At 41.4% G+C, this 14,243-nt stretch overlaps 1 protein-coding gene across 1 annotated transcript in view; it reads right to left on the reverse strand.

The window, feature by feature from the left end:
* Positions 1-1,859: 1,859 nt before the first annotated feature.
* The window catches only part of cacna1fa (calcium channel, voltage-dependent, L type, alpha 1F subunit a), a 66,732-nt gene continuing 54,348 nt past the window's right edge, over positions 1,860-14,243 (reverse strand). The window contains exons 45-47 of the mRNA XM_051653718.1: positions 13,975-14,087; positions 6,410-6,730; positions 1,860-2,843 (exon numbers count right to left, since the gene is read on the reverse strand). Of these exons, the coding sequence (XP_051509678.1) occupies positions 2,634-2,843; positions 6,410-6,730; positions 13,975-14,087 (644 nt within the window). The 3' untranslated portion in view covers positions 1,860-2,633. The remainder of the gene's footprint in view (positions 2,844-6,409; positions 6,731-13,974; positions 14,088-14,243) is intronic.

Genomic DNA, 14,243 nt, shown 5'->3' on the forward strand with positions numbered 1-14,243 from the left:
AATGTTGATTATATATATATATATATGTTTTGCATTTCATTGTTATTGTATGATTTAATAAAAAAATGTCATTACAAAAACTACAGTGGTGGACTACAGGACTGTTTTTGTGCTGCTCAAGATTTTGAGTTTATTGACGCTTCTCCAGAAAAGTGTAGATTTACTGCATCACTACTACGACCAGCGATCGCCATCTTCATTGTTTGTATTCACCACTCCGTGGAAGAATGCTTATGTGCGCAGGCGAGTAGTTTCTTTACAAAGTGACATCGCCAGCTACTGGCCTGGCATGCATAATACAGCGTCTTTAGTCATTTTTACGGATCTGTGTGAACAGGGATCGTTTTGACAATGTTGTCGTCTGTACACAAAACTTTTCAAAAACGCAAAGAAAAAACTTCGTTGTCATGTAAACGTACCCTAAGTTAACTGTGCCTTTAAGCAGTTTGGAAAATTCCAGAAAATTATGTCAAGCCTTTAGGCAATTAGCCAATTAGCTTCTTATAGGCTAATTGGAGCCAACTGAAGGTGTACTTGTGGATGTATTTTACGGCCTACCTTCAAACTCAGTGCCTCTTTGCTTGACATCATGGGGAAAATCAAAAGACATCAGCCAAGACCTCCACAAGTCTGGTTCATCCTTGGGAGCAATTTCCAAATGCCTGAAGGTACCACGTTCATCCATACAAACAATAGTACGCAAGTATAAACACCATGCCATCATACTGCTCAGGAAGGAGATGCAATCTGTCTCCTAGAGATGAATGTAGTTTGGTGCGAAAAGTGCAAATCAATCCCAGAACAACAGCAAAGGACCTTGTGAAGATGCTGGAGGAAACAGGAAGACAAGTATCTATATCCACATTAAAATGAGTCCTATATCGACATAACTTGAAAAGCTGCTCAGCAAGGAAAAAGCCACTGCTCCAAAACCACCATAAAAAAGCCAGACTACAGTTTGCATGTGCACATGGGGACAAAGATCTTACTTTTGGAGAAATGTCCTCTGGTCTGATGAAACAAAAATTGAACTGTTTGGCCATAATGACCATTGTTATGTATGCTTTGCTGCAGGAGGGACTGGTGCACTTCACAAAATAGATGGCATCATGAGGAAGGAAAATTATGTGGATACACTGAAGCAACATCTCAAGACATCAGCCAGGAAGTTAAAGCTCGGTCGCAAATGGGCAACGACTCCAAGCATACCTCCAAAGTTGTGGCAAAATGGCTTAAAGACAACAAAGTCAAGGTATTGGAGTGGCCATCACAAAGCCCTGACCTCAATCTGATAGAAAAATTGGGCAGAACTGAAAAAGCATGTGCGAGCAAGGAGGCCTACAAACCTGACTCAGTTACACCAGTTCTGTCTGGAGGAATGGGCCAAAATTATAAGCCCTAACTTATTGTGGGAAGCTTGTGGAAGGCTACCCAAAATGTTTGACCCAAGTTTAACAATTTAAAGGCAATGCTACCAAATACTAACAAAGTGTATGTAAACTTCTGACCCACTGGGAATGTAATGAAAGAAATAAAAGCTGAAAGAAATAATTATCTCTACTATTATTCTGACATTTCACATTCTTAAAATAAAGTAGTGATCCTAACTGACCTAAGACAGGGAACTGTTTCTACGATTAAATGTCATGAATTGTTAAAAACTGAGTTTAAATGTATTTAGTTAAGGTGTATGTAAACTTCTGGCTTCAACTCTATATAATTTTATTACACAAAATCACTTTGTTTTAGTACCATGTAAGCAGTCACAATAATAAAACTTTTACCATAGTGGGCATAACACTAATGTGACGCATTACAACACTAATACTAAAGCATCATTGATTCATATTTCAGGGGTACAGTTGTTTATTATGTTTTATAAAACTGTATAGAGCATATGGTAGCAGTGTTAGTGTAAATGATGCTATATCCACATACTGAACTACAGTCAAAAGAACATTGGAAGTAAAAAAAAATCACCCAAATGTTTAGCACTATAACGTAGCAATATCCAGACCTTTAAAAAGCATCATTGGATGTTTATTGTGTAATTGTAGGCTAATTTATCATATTAAAAAAAGAAGACTTCTGCAAGTATAAGTACTAGCTAACATAAATATGCTGGAATTTATTTTCCCAAATAGGAGAAAAGATTTTCTGAAAACATCAAATACCATCACACCATCCAAGTAATTCATCTCTATTTTACTACTATTCCTTGATTCCAAGCTGCAGAGACCCCTCGAGTCTGTCACCACATTTAGTTCACAGGAGGATTCTGTCTTTGTAATGCCACATAAAGTCATGCATTAACACCTTTTCAGAATTCACTTCAGACTCATCATCAGAGATTAGGCTCTTATTGTGATTTAGTAAGGCTCTTAACTAAACTGATGTGCAAACATATTGGGGTAAATACAGGCCAATGTGGTCATCACATGTTCCTTTTACAGATACCTGAATCTGCACGATGAGGGCAATATTAGGTGTATAACTATGCCCATCTTAATTGAATATGAAGAGGTGAATATAGTAGAGTTTGTGATGGCCATTTCTATTCTGTTTTTAGGCCCATAAACTTTCTCTTTTTTTTTTTAAGTTTTAACCCCCCCCCCCAAACAAACTCAAAGCCATTAGTATGATATAACACAATTCATCTCATCAGATAGATCCTCCTCAAAGCGTGTAATTGGTTGCCCTGCACTTCCTCGACTCAGCAGGTCAGTTGCAGCGCTCTCCATTTCATCAATGGTCATGTGACAGGCATCTGCAATTTCTCGCTTTGCAAAGTCAACAAATTTGGGGTCTTTGGCATAGAGACCCAAGCCTTCGGATATCAGGATCTAAGAGGTAAATAAAATGAGACATTATTAAAACTAGGATGTAAAGAAATGTTCCTAGTTCACTACAAGTTAAGCTCAATCATCAACATCTGAGGCATAATTTTGGTTACCACAAAAACTAATTTTGACTTGTCCCTCTTTTATATATATAATATATATATATATATCTATATATATATATATATATATATCGGAACAGCGAGGAACTTTCAAGTGAAAGTGAATGGGACCAATCTTTAAACGTTAACCCTTAAAGCTCTGAGGGTGTTTTTAAAGATTTTCTGTTTCAGTGGCATACCTAAATTTAAAGGCTTATAACTAAAAAAAAAACTAAAAAAACAAGGAGGGTCAATTGTTTGGTCTCATTGTAAAGAAAACTTTTTTTTTTAATGATATCAATTATGATAAATTCTGAGGCTGTCAGCCTAAGAAACTGCTGAATAATCACAAAAAAACTTGAGCCAAACATTTTTTCTTATTATTTGTCTGATTTGACATTATACTGTATATATGTGGGTGTAAATAAGGTAGCTATATTAAACTGCTTTTGTTTTGTTCCCAGTCACGTCAACTGTAACTGAAAAAAGTTTGTTGATACAACAAAGCAATCAAAAGTTATAGCATTACAAAAATAATTTATCCAAGTGTCCAAAAGACTCTCAAAACAAATAAAACATAATAATTGTACATAAGAGCTAATTATACATACAAACACAACGACTAAAGATTTGCATAGCATGCAGACATGATTTTAGTCATGAGATTTCACAGAATGAGTTCCATTCTGTGCCATTTGAGTCATCAAGTCTGTGTCATGTACTTGGCGCCATCTCCTGGTGGCCATATGTAACAGTCACCAATCACATGTCTATCTACCACATAAACTGCCTGGCCAAAAAAAAAGTTGCATTCTCTAATATTTTGTTGGATTGCCTTTAGCTTTGATTACGGCGTGCATTCGTCGTGGCATTGTTTCAACAACCTTATACAACATCTTTATTTCCGTCCAGAGTTGCATTAATTTTTGGCCGAGATCTTGTATTGATGATGGGAGAGTCAAACCACTCTGTAAAGTCTTCTCTAGCACATTAAGGTCAGGACTCTATGGTGGCCAATTCATGTGTGAAAATTATTCCTCATGCTCCCTGAACCACTCTTTCACAATTTGAGCCAGATGAATCTTGGCATTGTAGTCTTGGAATATGCCCATGCCGTTAGAGAAGAAAAAAATCCATCATTCAGTATATTCAGGTGGTCAGCTGACTTCATTTTATTGCTGCATAACATTGCTGAGCCTAGACCTGACCAATTGAAGCAACCCCAGATTATAACACTGCCTCCAGAGGCTTGTACAGTGGGCACTACAGTATGCATGACGGGTACATCGCTTCCCTTCTTACCCTGACACGCCCATCGCTTTGGAATAGGGTAAATCTGGACTCATCAGACCACATGACCTTTTTCCATTGCTCCACAGTCCAATCTTTATGCTCCCTAGCAAACTGAAGTTGTATTTTCCATTTAGCCTCACTAACAATTGGCTTTCTTGTGGCCACACAGCAGTTTAGTCCAAATCCTGTAAATTCTCGTCGCATTGTGTATGTGGAAATGCTCTTACTTTCACTATTAAAAATGAGTGAGTTCTACTCTAGATTTTGTATGATGTGACTTCAAGCGTTTTAGTGATCTCCGATTATGATCATTCAAGATTTTATTCCAACCACATTTCTTTTGCGAATCTTACGGTTCACCACTATCCTAATAGTAAATTTAATAATGCGTTGGAGAGTTCTTAACCCAATTCCAGTGATTTAAGCAATCTCCTTACTTGTTTTCTTTGCTTGATGCAGGCCAATAATTTGCCCCTTCTGAAACACAGTAACATCTTTTCCATGACCACGGGATACGTCTTCCGACATGGTTGTTTAAGAAATGAGAAGCTACACACTGCATCAGTTAGGGTTAAAATAATTGTTGCCAGTTGAAACATATTAATCTCTGCAATAATGATCCAGTCATAGGCTCTTAAGTATCTGCTTATTTAAATCCAAACGGCAACTTTTTTTTTTTTGGTCAGTCAGTGTATGTATAGTATGAAATATGGATGAATTTTTGCTGAACCCAATCTGATTGGTTTAGTGCTCCATGATGCTACATCATTTCCGATGACGTCATCTGATCCAGGAAAGCTAATGTGTTTTCAGCCAGATTGCAAGATGCCAGATAGCCAGATGCTGTGTGCGCATTGTGCTTCTTATCAATTATCTAATGATCTATGCATCCTTGTGTATGGGCTCGGTTGAAAGATAATCACCTTCTCTAAGTAATGGTATGTGGTATTTTATGTTCTGTTTATTTTCCGTGAAGTTACAAGTGAAAACGGGGCATATGAGCAACACATGTTCACATGAAACATAAATGTCAAAGACATACACTTAGCTATTACTTGCTATATTTTTGTCTGTGGGTAAAACAAATAGGCTGGTTGTATTCTACTCTATGAGAGTTTTTCAACAACTTATGACACATGGCTATTTGATGAGCTTGATGATTTTACTGATTACAGTAATGTGTACAGTGCAAAATTATTATTAAATTAACAAAACAGAACACTTCTGATTTGTATGCAAATTTCAAAGCACTTGTTCTGTTTTGGTCATAATGCCTACATTACAAGGCCCATCCAAGCTTAAAGGGTTAAAAAGTAAAGCCACAAGAGGTAACCTTTATACATGTAACATGATTTTAGTGTGGTAAAATTAGGGATTTACTGGTGTTGCAGCATTTACGAGATTACAGGGTTTCCCAACATTATGTCATCATGACAATGAAGTTGTAATATTGCAAGTAACTTTGCACAGATAAGGTTAATAAGTAATTTTATCACACTCAAATCATGACTATACATTTGTGTGTATTATTTATTTATTTATATATTTTTATCCCCTTTTTCTCTAAATTTTGGAATGCCCAATTCCCGCTACTTAGTAGGTCCTCGTGGTGGCGCGGTTACTCACCTCAATCCGGGTGGCGGAGGACAAGTCTCAGTTGCCTCCACTTCTGAGACACTCAATCTGCGCATCTTATCACGTGGCTCATTGTGCATGACACCGCGGAGACTCACAGCACTGGAGGCTCATGCTATTCTCCGCGATCCATGCACAACTTACCACGCGCCCCATTGAGAGCGAGAACCACTCATCCCGACCACGAGGAGGTTACCCCATGTGACTCTACCCTCCCTAGCAACCGGGCCAATTTGGTTGCTTAGGAGACCTGGCTGGAGTCACTCAGCACACCCTGGATTCGAACTCGCAACTCCAGGCGTGGTAGTCAGCGTCAATACTCGCTGAGCTACCCAGGCCCCAATTTGTGTGTATTTTAACATTTATGGACTGGCCCCATTTACTCACGGCTGTGACTTCTTGCAGTTTTGTGCCTAAGGCCGAATGTACATATAAGGTGTGTAAACAACCATTTAACCAAGCAGAAAGAATTTAGCTGTATAAAACGTCCTTTTCCTTTTCAGGCAAAATCATTATTTGATATGCCATTAAAACACTTACCGACTCCACAAGGCTGTCAGCACTTCCTTTCTCTATGTATCCAGAACTTTGTTGGGAGGGCAGTCTGAGAGTGGTGCACGCCCGAGACTGCTGAGCTGCGCCTGCCATTCCACTCGCAAACCACCTGGGACGGGCTGATGCCGGCAGGGTGGCGCTGCCATTTGTGCCATCACCCCACATAGCCTGAGTGCCCCCCACCTCGTCCACCAGAATGAGGGGGGCATAGAGGAGACGACCCCGTCTGGCCTGGTTGTTCGCCCAAGAGGCAGAAGAAACCTCAGATGAAATGCTGCTTCGTCGTGAGTCGAAACTGTTGTGTGTCTGTAGGAGCCAGTAAGTAAATTGTGTGAAAATGAACAGTGAATCTATTATTCAGCCACATAATTTGCTATAAGCAGAATTTCATTAAAGGGGTCATATATTTTTTTATACTATTTATTTTTTCACCTGAGTTCCACTTTTAATGTTAGTAAAGTTTTTTTTTCCACCAAACTCAGTACAAATGTCGTTTTTTTTATGCTTATTTACCACCCTTGAGTTAACTTTGGGATCCTTTGGAAGGATATGCAGAGCTGCAGGTGCTACACACTAGAGATGTGCAAAACTACCGTTTTATTCATTTATAGTTGTTTGAACAACTAGTCGACTAGTTAAGGATAAACATTTATAATTAGGCTCCGTTATATTCACGTGACCCCGATCAGATGCATTTCAGATGGGTATATGGAGGCTAAGTGCAGCACTTCAACATTTCAATTGCACAAAACTATTACAGTAGGAAAAGTAAGAAATAAGAAAGGTTCCAAAAAAGAATGGCACAAAACTGCTTATGCTCATCCTGAATGCAGAATGACAAGCTTCATTGAAACAGGAGTGCTTGAGGGTGATCGCAGCTGTGCATTCAAAAGTGCAGAACTACAAGATAATATTGCATGTACACATCTATATCATGACATCAAGCAGTTTAAACCTTTATTACTGCAACTATTTATTTAAGCGGTGTCCGACAGAATCAGCAAAAGACTTTAATGTCTCCACATCATCTTTCAAATACAGGAACATTAATCACAGCAGATGATTTAAAATTTGATAGTGATCGTCTTGAAATGTATTGTTGATGCAGCACTTTGCTGTAACAACTGTGCATAAAAATACTAACCTTAAAGCATTAAAGTGACGAAACTTCTTGCAGAGGGTTTTACTGTGCTGACTGTTAAACACAGCAAGTTATCAAGCAAAAACGCTCTCTTAGAAGCTGCATCTCTTAATTTATTTGAGAATTGCGTGTCTACCATTAATACCACCAACACTAAAAAATATTATTGTTCATAGTCGACCCCACTAATTGGCATACGCCTACTACACACCTACACAGTTTTTGTTTTGTCATAGTTTTAGGTGTTTTTTTTATATTGGTCACGTTTGCTGCGGTCAAAATCCGAGTGCTATTTTTCCCGGTGCCCCCCGCAGCGTTGGTCTGGTTTCAGACTCTTTAAAGTTCTGTCGAACCCCTGTGCTTTTCCATCATTATAAATGTGCACATGATGGAAAACACAGTGATGATGGTCACTATTTCCCCAACATGCTATGACTGGATTATTGTAATCAATTAATTGAGTACAAATTCTTTCTACCTCTAAAAGCATTGTTTGTGTATTGTTAATGTTTGTTTATTGTTATTGTTAATGTTAGTGAATTGTATCACAGTATTATCATATTTTCATCAACAATATGTTTTAAAGGGGTCATGAAATGCTTTTTTTAATAGTTTTATTATCTTCCCTGAGGTCCACTGATAATGTTAGTAACGTTTTTTTGCATTAAAACATTCATGATTTAGTAATATATGATAATTTTCCACCCTGTCTCTGGCCCTGTCTGAAACACTTGGTTTTGGCCTAAGCGCCTCCTTAAAACTTCAGTATAAACGCCCACTGTTATGATTGGCTAACATCATACAGCCCCTCAAAATCAGCCATATATAAAACTCAATTGAAAGAGAATGAACAAGCTCCACAACATTATGAAACTACGTTTCAGGGTTTACACAATGCACATCCAACATATTGCATCCTAATATATTAAACTGTTCATCTCAAGCACTGTTAACACACACCCTGTCTACACCGGACACTAGAGGAGCGCTGCATCAAAAACAATAGAACCCATTATAATCAATGATGCTGTCTACACTGGAAGTGTCAATTAGAGCGCGTCGTATCACGCCAACAGTAAACCAGTGTCCCATTCCATTTTGTGCTGCACGCGCTGGCGCCACTACTGTCAGCAACACAAATAAACGGTTTAGAAAGTTTGTGTCGATGCGTCCAGTGTAGACAGCCAATGGACCTGCCGGTATAGATGGTGTCAACACCATAAACTATCGAAGCGTTTTCGTCCTTGACCAAGTTGAAGTGGATACCGCTGAACCTGGGCGGGTGCCTGGCGAACTGAATCACGTAGCCGAGTCGGACGGTCCAGATCAGCCATCGCGACAGATTGGAAAGCGCAAGCCACGCATCCAAGTTCCGCACAAGGGGGACCGAGGGGACAATGTCGTCGGACGTACCGGCAGGTGGGGCCTCGACTATTTTGTCTTTTCTACAGCAACGCCTGAAATTGTGCCTTCCGCAGGGATTTCACCAATATTACTTCCAGCAATTCCTGTCACTGGATTGTACAGAGGTTTACCTCTTGCTTTCTCTATCTAGGTGTCTTTCCAATACTTCACCATTACCGACCGAGGAGCCAAAGATGGCAAACATTTTAGTTGTTAAGAAAGCACAACTGCGGTGCTCCTGCCATCGGCTCAAAACATCCCTAAGCAGCACAAATGTGCTGTCCACGTGCCACAACTGCGGCGTCTTTCGGACCATGCGACAAACTCCCACAACACTGCAAAGCAGCGCAAATATGCTGTCCAGGTGCCACAACTGCGGAACCTTTCAAGCCATGCCACTAAATCTCCCATAACACCGCAACCATGTTTCCTGTTTCTTCTTATGTTTCCTCTTATAAAAGTCTAGGGGCATAGCTCATAAATATATACCCATCGCAAACCGCAATTCGGCAAGTTTCTTTACTCTGCGCCACCCGCCATTCGAATGCAGTGTGGGCTCTCGCGTTCGGACGCATTGTGAGCCTATGCAATTTGGCCACAGGTTCTCCTGTTTGAATCACAATGTGGGCCCTCCCGTTCGAACGCTATGCAGGTTTTCCCGTCGAATTGCAGTGTGGGCTCTCCCGTTCGAATGCAGTGTGAGCCTCAGCGCATTGGTCGCAGGCTCTCCCATTTGAATCGCAGGGTGGGCTCTCCCATTCGAATGCAGTGTGAGATTGCATGTCATTCACTTCATGGGCTTTCCCGTCCGAAACGCAGTATGAGCTCTCCCATAAATAGAGCCTGATATAACCTCCAAAATAACCTTGTGCTTTCCTTACAGGCATGTGTAAATGTAATAAAGCCATGTGTGCCTCACTTGATTCTGCCGCAGCAGCTCCCCACTTGGTACCGCCGCAGTAGTGCCACATTTGATACTGTGTCGCAGCGCCTGAATACACAGCAGCTCCTGCCTGTGCTCGATACCACCACAGCAGTACTCCTTTCGCTTTTGAGACTGCCGCAGTAGTGCCCCGACATGATAAACATAATAAAGTTATGTTTTCCTAACTAACCTTTTGGTTCCCTTGCAGGTGTGTATAAATGTAATGGTTATATTTTCTTAACTAACCTTTTGCTTGCCTTACAAGTACATACACGGAGATATTTCTATTCTTTCCACAGGCACTTTTAATGTCTAAGTTCCATACTTTATATAGCAGTGCATCTACAGCAATGGAAACACAGCAGCGCTCCCACAGGAGCACCTTCACTATGCCCCCAAATACTCAATCCACTGCCTCAGCAGTAGTTTAAACTCCGCTCCCGCAGGAGCACCCCCCAACCCCCCTTTTTACTATTCCATCTCCTCTACTCCACTGCCACAGCACTGCCTTAACTCTGCTCCTGCAGGAGGCCCACTTTATGATAGCTCTCCTTATCAAGGCTTTACACAAAATGAATCCCACCTGTCCGGACACCAGACAACCACTAACCATCGACATCCTAACCAAATGCCTTGTTACTCTTCGCTCCGGTATATTTTCACCCAACAAAACAAGAACCCTAGACTCCATGTTCAATTTGGCTTTCTTCGGCTTCCTCAGAGTCTCAGAACTCACTACCAACTCCACCTTCAACCCAGCCATCCACCCCACCTTCTCCGACCTTCAATTCTTAAACCATGACACAATCCATTTCAACATCAAACAGAGTAAAACCGATCAATTGAAACGTTTTCATTTTCAATCTGCCAACCCCCATTCAGCCATACCCGTCCCTGGCTTTTTTTTCTACTCCAGAGAAACTCTCAAATCACCTCTCCGCTTGACCCTTTATTTGTTGATGACAAAAACCTCCCCACGTCTAGATTCTTTCTTCAAAAGAATCAAACAATTTTCCTCAACAGATCCGGCATTCCTACCAAACATTTCTCTTCCCATTCCTTCCGCATAGGGGCCGCTACTTCAGCCACCCAGAAAGGTGAATTTTAATTTAGTATCTGAATGCTAAATTAAAATGCTTGGTCGGTGGTCATCCCACACCTTCGAAACGTACATTCAATCCAAATTCCATCACATCAGACAAGCACACCAAACACTCGCATCTTTTTAGGCTCAGACCACACCTCCCTACTATTACACACCTTGCTGCTATCCTAGCCCCGCTGGGCTCATATCCATCTGGTTGCAGCGGGGGCCCTCCCATTCGAGTGCGCATGAGCTACTATGCCTGGTGTGGACTCTCCCATTTCACCGTGTGGGCCCTCCCGACCAGATGCAACATGGGCTTTCCCGTTCGAATTGCAGTGTGGGCTCCCCCGTTTGATCGCAGAGTGAGCTTTCTGGTTTATATATCAGGGGCTCTCCCTTTCGAAGCGCAGCGGGAGCTCCCCCGTTCGAATCGCAGTGTGAGCCCTTCGTTCAGGCACCATGGGGGCTCTCCCCTTCCGAATCGCAGTGTGATCCTTCATGTTCTCGACCATGGGGTATCTCCCATTCGGATCGCTGCGTGGGCCCTCCTATCTGAACAGTGGGCTGGAGGTACCAGGATTTGTTTGTCCCATGAGCACAGCATTCTCCTAATGCGATCCAGGCCCTCATGTTGGAAGGATTGTAGCTCTGCATCTTATCTATATACCGTAGGCCCCCTCCTTCTGATACTGGGAGGTTTTGCTTCAGATATCATTCGGCCCGTTCCACTGGGGACAAGGAACTCCTTCTCCGTCTGTGACATTTGAGAGCCCATGCACTTTTGACTCATGGGCTCCATGTCATGGACGCTGTGGCAGGATGTACTCCAGCTCTACTATTTAAACCCTCCAGTCCAAACGCTGCTCCTGCAGGAGCATTTTCAGAGTGTCACTGCTGTAGCAGTGCTCGCTCATGACTCTTGGTCAATAATCACAGCAGCGAGATGCGTCCCAGTGCTAAGCTTATGAAATCCTAATGCAGCCCCTTGAGCTTTCTGCCTTTCACACTGCCGCAGCAGTACCTCAATCACAGCTTTTGTCGCAAACACATTTCTGGGACATGCTTTCCAAATGCAGCTCCCGCCGGAGCCCCTTTCAAAATTATACTGCCGCAGCAGTACCCAGCTCATAGCTCCACATGGTGGACATAGTAGGGAGATGTCGGTCTAGCCTAAGCAGCAGCAACGCCTGCACACGACTTCAGGTCGATAAACACAGCGGCGAGATGCATTAGCCTTTCGAATTGGTGCAACCCCAGTTGACACTGCCACTGCAATACTTGCTCCTGTATATAAATAGAAAAAAACGCAGCAGCGTAATGCATCCCAGCATTAAAACTCTATACAGCTCCCCCGCAAATGGAAGCTCCCGCAAAAACTACCTCCAATGCCAATGCACAACCGTTGCCCCAGCTCCCGCAGAAACCAGGGAACCACCATCCCTCATCATATATCTTCATCCCTTTCAGTTCACTCCTTTTGGGGGGGGTTCTTCTGTACTACCAATCCTAATGATCATCTATATCAATTCAACCTCTAAGCATCCAATCCTTTTACTTTCAACTTACTGTCTTAAACTCCTCCTGCATCTTTTTGTGGGGATACTTCAGAGCTCGAGTTGAAGCTGCTTCCTCGAGCCCCTCCACCGTGGACAGCATGCCAAATAAGTTTAACCTTAATAGCTTAAAGATTATAAGGGCAAACGAACTCGTGAAATGAAGTTCCTAAATGTAAGTTCGGAAGGAGCGAGTCCATCTAATCTTTCAATTAACAGCCAGAGTATATAAGCAGCTGTTTAACTCTCTTCGGTCTTAGCTGTTTCCAGCATCCCTCCACCTCCCCAACTCCACCTTTACCTTAGGCATCTTACCCCACGTAATCATCTCCTATTAATAGTCCCAGGGGAAAACTTCAGAGGTCGAGTTGAAGCTGCTTTCTCGAGCCCCTCTACCGTGTACACCAAGCCAAATAAATTTAACCTTAATAGCTTAAAGATTATATGGGCAAACTAACTCGTGAATTATTTATAAATCATGAGGGTCTTCATCTCAACAACCCCTGAACGCCAAGCCACGTTTGGACTATTTTAACTTTTGGAGCCGAGCAGTTTAATAATAAGAGTTATCAGTAGGCCTATCTTTTAACATTACAGTGATAGGCTATACTCTTGCTGCAAAAATGTATTTGGCTATGTTCTTGTGTGCGGTGTAGTTTGGGCTTTTGAAGCTAAAATATGGATAAGTTCTTGTCTGCTGTGCACAACGGGACCTGGTAGTTACAAGACTGGCATACAGTTGATTGGTATTTTAGAGTGTTTAAAGATTCTGAATGCACTGATAATATACTGTAATGCATGTTCGATTGTGCTTTTGTGTTGGATTATAATGGGAAAGCCACCCTTCTGGGGGGTTAGATGTGTGTGCATGCTCACGGTGCACAGGTGTCTGTGAGAGAGAAGTGAGTAAAAGATTTTGAGAGAGAATTGTTCATTCGCGCTGCCTGTTACCTGTTGTATGGCCAAGAATAAATCTCAGAAAAGTAGAACGACTGCACTCGTTCATTAAAAGTGATTGTTACAGATATAATATATTGTTAGTACATTGATTGTTACAGTATATATTTAGATATAGTAGCCTATGTTATATTACAAGGTGATGATATGCAAGAAATTTTTTTTTTTGGTGAAACCTGCTCAAACTTGTAAAAAAATATATATTTTCAGAACACCCACTACACTATGTATTAAATAAAGTCTATTTGTCTGTGCCAGTGCTATGTGTGGCCCTTACAAACCCATGTACAAGTAAAAATGCACCTCCCACTATAGCACCCCCAACTTAAATCATCTTCCCATGGCCCTGCTCACTATTCAACATTTTTCTCAGGTGCCTAAACATTTGCACAGCACTGTATGTAGTATGATAGGCTACATTTGTATGATGGGGTTTAATGTATGATTCCACATCTGGAGGAATCTGAATAGTATGGTAGATACCTGTATGCGTGCTCTGCAGGGTGGGGAGTTTTGGTGGTAGGTGCCTGGAATTGGGAGATCTTCATTACTGCCCTGCCTCCTCAAACACTGGATGTTAAAGTTTGGCTTTCGGCCTGATGGAAATGGTAACAGAAGACAACAGACACAGTACTGAAGACTTGTCTGACTTGTTACATTGAAGTGTGTAACAAGATAACATATAGATGGATACAGAAAGTATGTAACAAAGTTACACTTGTTTGCTGTGCAGAGAGTAACAGGTAAGCTTA

The sequence above is a fragment of the Myxocyprinus asiaticus genome, chromosome 24 (genome assembly GCF_019703515.2).
Source record: "Myxocyprinus asiaticus isolate MX2 ecotype Aquarium Trade chromosome 24, UBuf_Myxa_2, whole genome shotgun sequence".
In the NCBI taxonomy this organism is placed as follows: domain Eukaryota; kingdom Metazoa; phylum Chordata; class Actinopteri; order Cypriniformes; family Catostomidae; genus Myxocyprinus; species Myxocyprinus asiaticus.